The 12,389-nt window shown below is 43.9% G+C and overlaps 1 protein-coding gene across 1 annotated transcript in view; it reads right to left on the bottom strand.

Moving 5' to 3' along the window:
* Positions 1-12,389, bottom strand: part of OXSR1 (oxidative stress responsive kinase 1) — a gene marked incomplete at its 5' end in the record, with an annotated part of 52,362 nt that overhangs the window by 31,153 nt on the left and 8,820 nt on the right. The window contains one exon of the mRNA XM_010168448.1: positions 3,804-3,859. Within this exon, the coding sequence (XP_010166750.1) occupies positions 3,804-3,859 (56 nt within the window). The remainder of the gene's footprint in view (positions 1-3,803; positions 3,860-12,389) is intronic.

Genomic DNA, 12,389 nt, shown 5'->3' on the forward strand with positions numbered 1-12,389 from the left:
CTCCCTCCAGAAGATAGATTAATTCAATGTGCAGGAAAACACTTCAAAGTGAGAAAGCCATACTCTCTGAATTGTAACAGGCTCCAAAAACATGGTTCCAAGCCACAACCCCAAGCCACTGCCCTTGGAGAGAGAGGAAAAAAAAGAAAAGATTTTAAGATGGAAGCAAACAGCCTCAGTTTAGGTCTGACTGGTCAGCTGGATCTGTTAAAGGCAATTTTATGCCTTAGTTCAGTGGATGCACATTTTGAAAGCAAAAGGAGCTACACAGTTAAAAATATACAGGGCCATGAGTAAAAATACCAAGTCCCAGGACTTGGGGAGGAGTTTGAAGGGGGGTGTTTGTGCAGACCATTAGAGGAATTTTTAGAATTCCTACTTCCAGCAAATGCCCCTGAGCTCACAGATTTCTCCTCCATCCTTTTAGCTGCACCCACCTCAGCTCCCAGTGCTCCCACAGAGGCTTTCATACCGATGCACAGCCACCAGTTCAGAGTTACAAACAGAACGTGATCAAGCAGCTTTTTCTGTTCAGCCTTAACAGAAATGCATAGCCCAAATTAACGGAAGAGGCTTCAGTTTTCACTGGTTAGAGCTGCATAATCCTGCAGCAAAATTACTGCCACAAATTCTATACAGTGAAAGTTTCCCAAGTAACTAAATTCACTGACATGCTGTGGAGGGATAGCCTGGCAGTGGGCATTCCTCCACCACAGGGTCAAGCATTCATTTATTTTTTCCTAAATTTTGGAAGCAGCTTTGTTTTTTTCCCCAAAGGATTTCCAGTTTGAGATTTACAGTCCTTACATTTACATTTAAGATTTACATTTCTTCTGAGACAAGAAGCATGAGTTGTGTCAAGCAGTAGGAAATACGCAGGAACGTGAGGTTGCAAAGGCCAAACGTTGAATAAGAGCTTCTTAAAAAACTGTTCACAGTTTTGATAGAGGGATGGCAAAAGGGAAAGGAATCATTAAAGAATTGAAGTCATTCTTTCCTGCTTCATTATTTGCATTTTTTATGTACACCAAACCAGCTCCTTCAAGGGAGGTGCCTCATTCACTCCAACCCTCAGGCTTCATTCCACAGCTGATCAGTTCGTTGGTTTTTTTTTTCCTCGTTTATTTTTTCCCCCCCTCGTGTTTTAAGTTTCACTGGAAAGTTACAACACGTTTGCTTCATGGGAACATAGTGATGTCATCCAGCCGATAATTGAAGCACTCAACGATCAACAGAATTATTCATAACATGCATTAATATTATTGTCAAAAGCAAGTGCTTTGATCTCGCTGAAACAAAACTTGCTTTATTGGGATTGATTCGCTTCCAGCATTTTTTTTCCTCCTCAAAAAATTCACGAGAAATTTTTGCTGTTTCATCTTGGGTCAGGAGGAAAGGAAGCTTAAGTGTCAGAAATTCCCACAGAAACAAAATCTCATGTTATGACCAGGTCAGGCTCTTCTCTAGGATTCAGTCATTCATTTATTTTTGTTTCTTTTAAGTCATCAGCTGCCCTCGCAGAAATGAAAGTGCTTCCTGCCACTGTGGTGAACTTGCTGACCTCGGTTGAGTTTAGTCGCTCTGCTGTGTCTCATGAAAGGTTCCAGAGTCAGTTCTTTTGCACGTTCAAAGAAAGAATTTGTAAAGAGGGAACTTTGCACATCTCGCAATGTCGCTTTCGCAGGATGTGCAGAGAGAGGGATTTCATCATTTAAGGGTTGCACATAGAAATGACTAGTAGACAGTTCAGTCCCGGGGAGCATGTGCAAGTCACAAACCAAATAAATCCTCTGCAATTCGTACAAGTAAGGCTAGTCAACCTTAAGACTACTTATCAACTAATTCAGCAGTAAAAATCAAAAAAATACATGAACAAGTACCTATTACCAATGAGCCTTAATTAAAAAAACAAAACAAAACAAAAACCACCCAAGCCCTGGCACCCTTGTGGAAAAGAAACACAAGCAGTTTTCTGCTAGGCTGGCAGAAACACTTGGAATAACAATGCATTGTTCTAATGCAACAGCTATTTGCATCCTCTCCCAGAACTTAATCTAAAACTCTTGTACAATTACAAATCCAAAATGTTACATCTCAGCCCCATTATGGAAAAAAATGTAGGATTTTAGAACCATTTCAGGAGCCACTCCCTACCTTCCATCAGCTGCCACATGGGATGAATTATTTACACCTCATTAGAAATATTACAGCGGGCATTAAGAGCACTAGGAGGCTTAAAAGGGGAAACAAAGCAAGGTTTTAAACAGAAGTCCTGTATTTCAGGTGTTATGTCCTGTAAAAGGACTTATTTTCTTCTGCAGAGGTAGAAGAGCTACCTATAAAAAAAACTGTGCATTGCAACGTGTTCTGCTTCCTGGTGGAAAATCTACACATTTCATTTCATTCATGCAAATCCAGGCATGGATACACCAAAAGAGTCTGAAACTCTCTGCACTATACAATGCAGCAAACACTTCTGCCTGACACACAGTCACAGCCACAAAGCCCTGTTGTCCCTTAACCCCCAGCACACTGGTCTGACCCACTGCTGTGCCTTCACCAGCAAGACAGTGCACTAAAAAAAGAGACCTTACCACAAAAAGATCTGGCTCTTTCCAATTAAATATGGGATTGGAAAAGTTAAACATGTACAAGGATGTTTGCTGAGATGGCAGGACAAGATGCAAGCTCTGTCCTCCAGCTAGAGGTGGCACAAGGACTGGAAATGCACCACAAGATTAATGGGAGGAGTCCTGAGGGAAAGGACAGTTGGAGAGGAACTGTACTCAGGATAGGGAAACAGCACACTGGGAAGAAGAGGAACAAGTCTCATAGGTTCTAAATGTACTCTTCAAAAATCTTGTCTTGCTTAATATTCTACAATAATAATAATAATTACTGATTTCTGGAAAGAAGAGCAAACTCTGTAGGAACATGGATGAAATAAAAGACAATTAGAGTAGTTGGGGGGGGGGGGAAAAAAAAAAAAAAAAAAATAAAAAAAAGTCACACAACACCCTTTTCCACAGACATATGATCCATCCACTCCAAGGACTGTTCCCAACATACCTCTGTTGATGCAGCTCATGACAAGAGTGACTACCACAGACATCTCCAGGCACATCTGTATTAGCTAAAGTAACTGTCTTAACAGGCTTCCCTACCCTGTCCCTCAGGCTGCACGGCTGCTTCCGAGGCTTCCAGTTCACCCCAGTTTGGGGAACATGCTCTCTGCCACTCAGTTCTGTTGAAGCAGACTGGAGATCATCCACATGAGCAGTTTGACCAGCAGATTTTTTGTTAAGGTAAAGCTGCAAGTGACTTTTACCATCAGACATACCAATTCCCTTCTGATCAATCTATCTGCTGCTCACCATAGTCCTTCTGAAAACCACCTTACACGTGGATGGTAAATCAGTGAGGTCTGTGCAGTCTATTTCCAAGCCTATGAACTTGCTGTTTTAAAAATCTAACTAGCTTATGCCAAGAATTTTATCTAATCTGTTGATTCTGAGGACTTAACAGTTAAAGGATTTATTCATGCTGACTGTCACTATTCCAAAGAATGGCATTTTAAGATAACAAGATGTTATAAACTCTGTGTTGGGTTTTTTTTTTTTGTTTTGTTTGTGGTTTATTATTGGGTTTTTTGGTGTTGTTGGCTTTGTTTTGTTTGTTTGTTTTAAGAACTGAGAGGTTTCTTGAAGCTAACATTTTTATGTAGATTTCTTCTTGATCATTAAACCATCTCTTTGGATGCAAAGTTACACCTGAAGTTTATTCAAAACTACCCAGAAATTTACCTGCAATTTGCACTGAGCCATCTTCTCCAAGAAGAATATTTCCTGCTTTTACATCCCTGCAGAAAGATAAAGCAACAATAAGTGGAAGTCATTAAATTTTTTCTTCAACCAACACAAATACATTAAAAGGGTATTATTTCTTATGTTTTGTTTCTTACATTAGCACCTCCTGCTTCCAATCACACAGAAACAGCAGGGACTTAACACCAATTTAGTAACTTCAGGAGACAGACACTAAGTGGTATTTGTATGATTTATAGATAGTAGCATTTTTAGTACAACACACAGAAAAAAATAAAATTAAAAACTTATCAGAAGGTATCCTCAAAAATACAAGGAAAGTGGTTTGTCCCAGGTTCTTAAGTTAGCTGAAAATGTGAAAACAGAACCTAGCACTGGTCTGATACTCATGTACCCCTTCAAGAGACTGAGAGTTTTTCTAGTCTCACTATCACTGAATGCATCCTACTCTTCCCCAGCCCCAAGTCTCACTGCTCTCCAGTCTTGGAAGAGTTCATGTGCTTCCTCAGGAAGTCAGTTCAGCCCCATACACTGGTGAAAATCCAGACAGAAGAAAAACATTGTTTGCTCGTGGCTTAATGAACTGAATCACATTACACGGGGTCAGGTGAGCAGAGCTGGTACAACAGAGATGGTGAGAATGGGAAAGTGAGGCCACAACTGGCCTGTGAAGTCTCAACTTTAGTGGAAAAAGGCTCCTTGATTTTTTTCTTTTTCCAATCAAAGTCAAGGAACGCACAAAAACATCCAGCATTTGCTACTGAAGTTATTGCACTGTCCCCTTTCTACCCCAAAAAAGCTCTAGTTCGTTAGGTTAACAGCAATATTTCTCCATCCTTGAGGGGAACGCTACTTTCACTTCAAATATGCTTTGAAGTTTTACAGTTTTTTTCCACAGGCTGCTCCCCATGCAAAGGCAAGGGAAGCACCTTTACAGCTGACACCCACAATAACCAGTTCGGCTGCTAAGCTCACGCTGGCTGGGGAACAACACAGACCCAGAGCACAGGCAGGTGCTGTCTCAAGAAAGGCTGCAAGCAAAGCAAATGCCTGGGAAAGGGATGCCAGTGATGAGACAGCAATTCACAACACACCTCACCTTCATGGCAACCACCTGCATGGAAGAGAAAAGAAAAAAGGAAAAGAGAAAAAAAGAAAAAAGGGGAAAAAAAAAACCCCATAAAGCACCAAGGAGATTCTCCCTCCACTGCCTTCTGGAAATATGCCAAATCTTTTCAAACACACACAAAAAAGTCCAGTTATTTTTTCTCTCCTCCCTCGTGCACCATGAGAACAGAACTGGCGCGATGGCCTGGCCAAAGAGCCCCGGCTGGGCCCTGGAAGTCTCCTCCTTCCTGACTTTGCTCTTCTGAAGAAGAGTGTGGGCCACTGCCAGTTCCAGGCCAGGATAATTTTAAACACATCCTCTCCAGCATCAGCATTTGTTAGATTCTTCCCAATATCCAGCTCAGGACACTGGCATGGCAAGGCTTTCCCCAGCACACAGCGAAACAAAAGTGAACCAAGACTGTCCGTAAGACAGTCCCACTGAAGATTAACAGCAAACCACAGCTTTTAGCCTTCAAATCAGTATTTCAAGTCCTGCCAAATGTACACCTCTTGCTAACAGTGACTATCTTGGAGCCTGATTCCTGTTGGAAGCACTAGTGTAAGAGTAAGCACAGGAAAATACTAAATTGCTTAAATGATCAAGAACAAGGAAGACCAAAGCACAGTTTTGCCAGGGGTATTAAAAAAACTTGTAGCCATGGCACTTCAGGACATGATTTAGTGGGCATGTTGGTGTTGGGCTGACAGTTGAACTTGATGATCTTGGAGATCTTTTCCAACCTTAATGATTCTAGGATTCTATAACACTTAGATAGACCTATAAGTAAAAACTGAAGATGTATGGCAAGATCATAGAATCATAGAATGGTTTGGGTTGGAAGGGACCTTAAAGATCATCCAGTTCCAATCCCCCTGCCATCAGCAGGGACACCTTCCACTAGACCAGGTTGCTCAAAGCCTCATCCAACCTGGCCAAGAACACTTCCAGGGAGGAGCAGCCACAGCTTCTCTGGGCAACCTGGGCCAGTGTCTCACCACCCTCACAGTGAAGAACTTCTTCCTAATATCTAATCTAAACCTCCCCTCTTTCAGCTTAAAGCCATTTCCCCTTGTTTTGTCATTAACTGCCCTTATGAAATGTCCCTCCCCAGCTTTCTTGTAGCCCCTTCAGGTACTGGAAGGCTGCTATAAGATCTCCCCAGAGCCTTCTCTTCTCCAGGCTGAACAGCCCCAACTCTTTCAGCCTGTCTTCATATGAGAGGTGCTCCAGCCTTTAGATAGCCTTGAGAAGCTGATTTAATAGTAGAATGGGATTCAAAGCAGTAAAAAGCTGTGACAGTGATGCTGGAATAAGTAGATACGTAAAACAATCGCTGCCAGTCAGCTCCAGTCCGGCTCATTTTACACTGGCCAAATATGTGAACATGTGTTTAGTCAGCTTTTCCTCCAAGAGTCTTATTCTGTTTTCTTCCTGCAATTCACAGCTGCAGTCGTTGCAGACAAGAAAGCATCAGCACTGCAGTGGATGGAGACTCCTGAGTAGACAGAGGGACCTGAAGGGATTAAACACAACGTGAAGCGTGTAGCTACGCGACCCTCCCTTAGCATCCATCATCAAATCCCATGGAACCAGAGCTGTGGAGAGTTAATCGCCATGAGATGCACAAACCTGATTAACCCCTGCACTCCCACAAAGCATTCAGTCCATAGTATTGAGGGAATGGAAAAGCTGCCTGCAATATTTAGGTAGTATAAACCTTTGGGATCCAACCCCATGGAGCCAAGAGAGCCCAGCGCCCAAGTCTGCTGCTTCCTAGGTAAGAAGGAGCTGGCTCATGTGGTGCAAAATGTACTTGGCACAAGCACAGCCATCTCCAGGAATCCCCCCCCTGTACCAGCAATAATTTGGAGGGAACAGAGGGAGTTCAGGAAACTCTCCAATCCTACTGGAAATGTTTATCCAGACAGCCAGTTCTCCTGCCACAGCCAGGATGCACGAGGCCCTTTCAGATCCGCCTGCCAATTCCAGGTTACGAGGAAAGGAATACCAAGCACTGAGGTTGCCTGTTGAAGTTATTGTTCCTCTTACTGAAGACAAACACAAGTAACAGTAATTTCCTCTTCCATCTGCACTCCAAGGCAGCCCAGGATGCTGCAGCATTTCCCCAGTAAGCTGGGCCATGTGGTATGGTACGGCCTTTCCAAACCTCCCCTGACAGCACAACGGCGCGTGCAGCTCACCGAGCGCCCGAAGCAGACCACACTCAGCAATCAGGGAAGCACCAGGGAAGTTTTTAAACAGAACTAAGGATGAAGTCTCAACCATCATGCACTTCAGAGTCCAAAAAAAACTCAGGCAGGTTTCACTGATGGAGCAACAGTGCCCAGAAAGCAGCACACATTCAATACCACCAGAGCATCCTACCATAGACACTGGAGCAGGTTGCCCAGGGAAGCTGTGGATGCTCCTCCCTGGAATTGCTGAAGGCCAGGTTGGATGAGGCATTGAGCAACCTGGTCTAGTGGAAGGTGTCCCTGCTGATGGCAGGGGGGGTGGAACTGGATGATCTTTAAGGGCCCTTCCAACCCAAACCATTCTATGATTCTATAACAGAGCAAGCTGGAGTGCAAAAAATAGTGAAACAAGAACTCAGATTGAATCCCACAGGAAAAAAAAGTCAAAGGACTCCAGTCCCTTAACCCCCTCCAATGCAGAGGTTTGTTTGTTTTCTTTTTAACTTCAGCTTGGATTAATTAAATTTTACATATTTTCTCGTTGGAAACAAAAGTCAATAAATACAGTGCTTCAAGCTGGTTCAAGAAATTAAAACAAGTTGCTGCTACAACAAGAAATCCAGGAGACCAACAACAGCCACTGCCAAATATCCAAGTCAAGCTACAGAATTAAATGACCACTTGATGTGGCATTTCCTCCTGGTGACCAACCCTCTGAAAAGGCCATTACTCACCCCAGCATGGTACACTCCACCCCGGAGCAGCAATATGGGTTGGCAGCAAGCTGTCTGGAGACACCAACTCCATTTCAGAGTTACTGTACCACAGAGGCAACTTCCAGCTGTCCTGTTCCCCACCCCAGTCACCCAGTGCAACAGCACTGGGTAAAGATCGAGCAGCAATAACACTGGGTGAACACAGATCCCTTTCTTTAGCATATACTGGTGTCACCAGCAGTGTCTTCAAGTCAAGTCCTTCTTTAAAGCCATCTTTAAGATGAATTAATCGTATTTAAAGCGATGGGGCAGGGGAGAGAGGAACGGTGCTTTCCTGTTTATTCTCGTCAGGAGATGCTTATAAACTCACAAGCTGAATGGCGAGAAGTTTGTTACTCCAGGATATAGTTATTGCCAAGTATAACAATTTGAAGGTACTTCCTATTAATGTGGTAACGACCATATCCTGGGCCGATACACTTTGGTGTGCCTCTGGCATAATTACTATCCTGGAAACAGGAAGCAGCTTTAGGCTGTAGCGTAAACAGTAATTATATCACGTTTTAAATGAAGTTACAGAAGGCTGAAGTAAACTCTTTCTTGCCAGTAGCTTAACAAATGCTACCGCAGTTCTGGATATTCCCGCTCCGTAGCTGTCACCTTCCTCTCTTCCAAAGCCTCCAAGAGCCCTTCCACAAAATAACAATTATGTTTTTATTTACCTCGTATTTCACAACCAGAGTGGGAAGCAGGGTCTGGATTCGCTCCAGTGCAAAGCTGGATCTTCCACATCAGCCCTGAAAGGTTTTGCAGCAGGGCAGAAATCCCTCCTCATCTGCATTCCAAACTGGTTTAGCTTCCCAGTGCAACCCAATGCTAATGTACCAGTTACATCACATTCATGCCTCCAGGTTAGGGCTGGGCCGTGGGCATTAGATGCTATATAACCAAAACTGATCCCCCATCCAACAAAATGACAATCAAGCATCCAGCTACAGGAGACTCAGGAGCACAGGAGGACAATAAAATGATGTTCCTCAGTTTCAAGTGCAGTTCCCATGCTTCCCACAATTAATTTTTCAACATAGGGGGTTAAAACTATAGGAACTGTATTCTAATGGCTTGTTCCCACTATAAAAAGCCACTACACAAATTCTTAAAATCCTGCTAAATGATCAGATCTGCCCTCACTCACAGCCCTCAATGCTTGGCACCACCATGTCATTGCAGTGGTGACACTAAGGGAAACAGCAAGACTTGCTTGTCCATAATGGAGAGTTGGGGCTGTTCAGCCTGGAAAAGAGAAGGCTCCAGGGAGATCTTATAGCGGCCTCCCCCTCCCTGAAGGGGCTACAAGAAAGCTGGGGAAGGACTTTTCATAAGGGCAGTTAATGACAAGACAAGGGGAAATGGGTTTAAGCTGAAAGAGGGGAGGTTTAGATGAGATATTAGGAAGAAGTTCTTGACTGTGAGGGTGGTCAGACACTGGAACAGGTTGCCCAGAGAAGCTGTGGCTGCTCCTCCCTGGAAGTATTGAGGGCCAGGCTGGATGAAGCTTTGAGCAACCTGGTGTAGTGGAAGGTGTCCCTGCTGATGGCAGGGGGGTTGGAACTGGATGATCTTTAAGGTCCCTTCCAACCCAAACCATTCTATGATTCTATGATAATTAGCTGCAATCCTGGCATATGCAATAAAACTTCAGGCTTAAAAAGAACTGGTGTTTGCAACAAAACCAATTAAGCACGTTAAGTTATTGCTTTTTAAACAAGCCTCTTAATATTGTTTGGAAATCATAAAGAATTTACTTGGCTTGTGTGTAAAAGTCGACATGGGGAGCAATAGTTACGACAATTTAAGATAACTGGAACCGTGATACGAGTGACCTGAGTGAAGAGTGACATCCCAGGACTTCTGTAGCCCAGCACTGAAAAGAAAACTGTCACATGAAGGGGGAAATGGAGATAAGCTCTGTCTATTACGCCTTTGCTTCTAACCAGTTCGTATGTGCCTTTAGGATGCAATGCTGGCTTGTCAGCACAGCCCTGAGTCATCTGCCCATTAGATGCAATTTACATCAACTGTAACAATAAATTCTCAGGGACTGAAGTCTATAGTGCATAATTAGGCACGAGGAAGGAGTGGTTGGTCCTGCCAATTTCATTTTGAAGAAAAAAAAAAAAAGAGAAGGTGTAAAATAGAAGAATTACTATTTTCTGTTAATGGTAATGAATAACTCAAAATATTTATACTGAATGCAACCAATTGCTGAAGTTGATGTTGTTCTGAGTAATTTGCAAAATTCCAGGACAATGTCTCTACCTACAGTCAAATATTAAGCAATCTGTGACACTGTACACCAACTGAGCACTATTCTCCCTCTGTTATTGAACATTAATGTTCCTTCAATTATATTCTGTTACTTCCGTCACCTCTTCCCTTTGCCTTATAAGCCAAGATATAAAAAGCTGGCTACAGGGAAGAGCTTTACCATTAGAGACTGAGCTGCAAAATGAAAACTAGGCTTGGAGCGTGCAAGCAGAGTAGTATTTTTACACTCTCAAATGTCAGGATGTTAAGTACAATCTAGGAGAAGGCATTTGAGATAATTGTATTAGAAGCGCTGGACCTCAGCACGCTCCCTGTTCCTGCTCAGAAAAGCCCCATGTACTAACATTTTCATGCCACAGGGTTGAACCTTAAGTCCAAAAGTCTTGTGCAAGATACAATCAATGTCTGTGACAGTGCTGTACTTAACTCTGCAGAGCTGGACTCAGGAACATCTCCCAAAGCTTGAAGATCTTCCAACAGCAGAGAGAGTTGGCAAAGCAGCTTCCATCCTCCTCCTCTCTCCAGCCTCCCTGCTGAGGTAAGCATAAGCAGGGGGAAGAGAAGGCCAAGTCCACAGCTTGCTTCATCCCTGCTCATCCACAGCCCTCTCAGCAGGTCCTTGTGGCCACTGGCAGCCAGGACCAGCAGCAGCAGCCAGGCTGCTATAAATAACAGCGGGGGAGCAGCCCAGCGATGAGCTTTATTGCTTGGGATCAGGGAGGCACAGCAACTGCTTCTACCCTCTCCTCTGAGCTGCTCTGCTGGCTGCTGGGCTGTGGTGAAAGATCAGGGCCTCAGCACAGGAGGTAAATGCCAGCAGCATAAGGCAACTCATGATTTACTCCAAGTCTCAAACAGTAGAGGCATTTTTAAAGCCCCAGCTTCATGGGGGCTAGGTAGATAGGAATATTTAAGGGCTTTTTTGTCATTTTCACGTCTGGAGAAAGTTAGATGAATAATACAGTGTTAGCAGGAATTTTAAAAATTTCTTTTTGGTTCTTTGAAGCAGTGTGAAGCAAGGCTTCGAAAGGCAGAAGTGACTGACAGGCTGTGGCTTTGCAGACAGAGGGGTGTGTAAACAAAGCCTACTGGAAAGAATTGTCAGCTTCCAACAAGACAAGCTATACCAGTACATTGAGTACTTGTTTTCTCCATGCCCTACCCTTAACATCCAGGCAGATCACACTCCACGCAGAGAAGAGACCTCTTGGGAGAGATAAATACCTCCAGTCTCCTGGCATAGGCAAAGAGCAACTCCAGTAAGTGATACACAAGAAATTAAAATCCTATTGTGCTTTATTTTAGCTAAAACATAAAACACCTTTCAGAGGATCCATGATGCACTTACTAGGTACAATTCCTCCTGATTTTTTGTCCTCCAATGCTGCAGAAGTGGGCTGCTGCTTTCAGTAGAGGGTTTGGGGGTCCAAGAAACCATGACTCAGAAGTTTGATTCATTTTAGATTAAGTCACTATGTCAGCTCAGACAAGGGAGGGCTGACCAAAGAAAGCTGCAGAAGATGTTCCCCAAATTTACTCTGTCATCTTAGTTATCTGCATAGCTTCAGGGGATGGTAAGATGCTGAGGCAGTAAAAAAAAAAAAGAGTTGCAGACCTTGGGCTAACTCAGCGTGAGCTTCCAACATGGAGCGAGACGGCAAGCGGTGTGTCACATCACTGACTGCGTTCCTGTCTGTCACACAGCTGCTGTTATCGCAGCGCCCGCCACCTCCCTTTATCTCAGCAAGTTACGTCCAGCTTACGCCTCTTGTTCCTGTGCCAGCTTCATCTTTGAGGGTTTTGTGCTCTCATTAATTCCTTCTCTTCCCATGTGTTTAGAAGCCTAACGATGGTGTGGTGGTTTCACCCACAGTAGGACCATGAGGTCCTGCACTCACTCCCCCCACCCGGTGAGATGGGAAGAGAATCACAACAAAGGGGGCACAGATTAGGATGAGGACAGGGAGGGCTCACTCACCAGTGATGGTCACAGGCAAAACAGACTCAACTTGGGGAAGAAAAATCCATTTAATTTGTTACCATTCATCTGAGTAGCACAATGAGACATAACAACCACATCTGACAGCACCTTCCCCACCCCTCCCTTCTCCCTGGGCTCAAATCACTTTGCTCCTGATCTCTCTACCTTCCCCCCACCAGCCGCACAGGGGACAGGGAATGGGGGTTCAGTCAGTTCACCTCTGCTGCTCTTCCC

The sequence above is a fragment of the Antrostomus carolinensis genome, unplaced genomic scaffold, assembly GCF_000700745.2.
Source record: "Antrostomus carolinensis isolate BGI_N321 unplaced genomic scaffold, ASM70074v2 scaffold7285, whole genome shotgun sequence".
Taxonomy (NCBI): domain Eukaryota; kingdom Metazoa; phylum Chordata; class Aves; order Caprimulgiformes; family Caprimulgidae; genus Antrostomus; species Antrostomus carolinensis.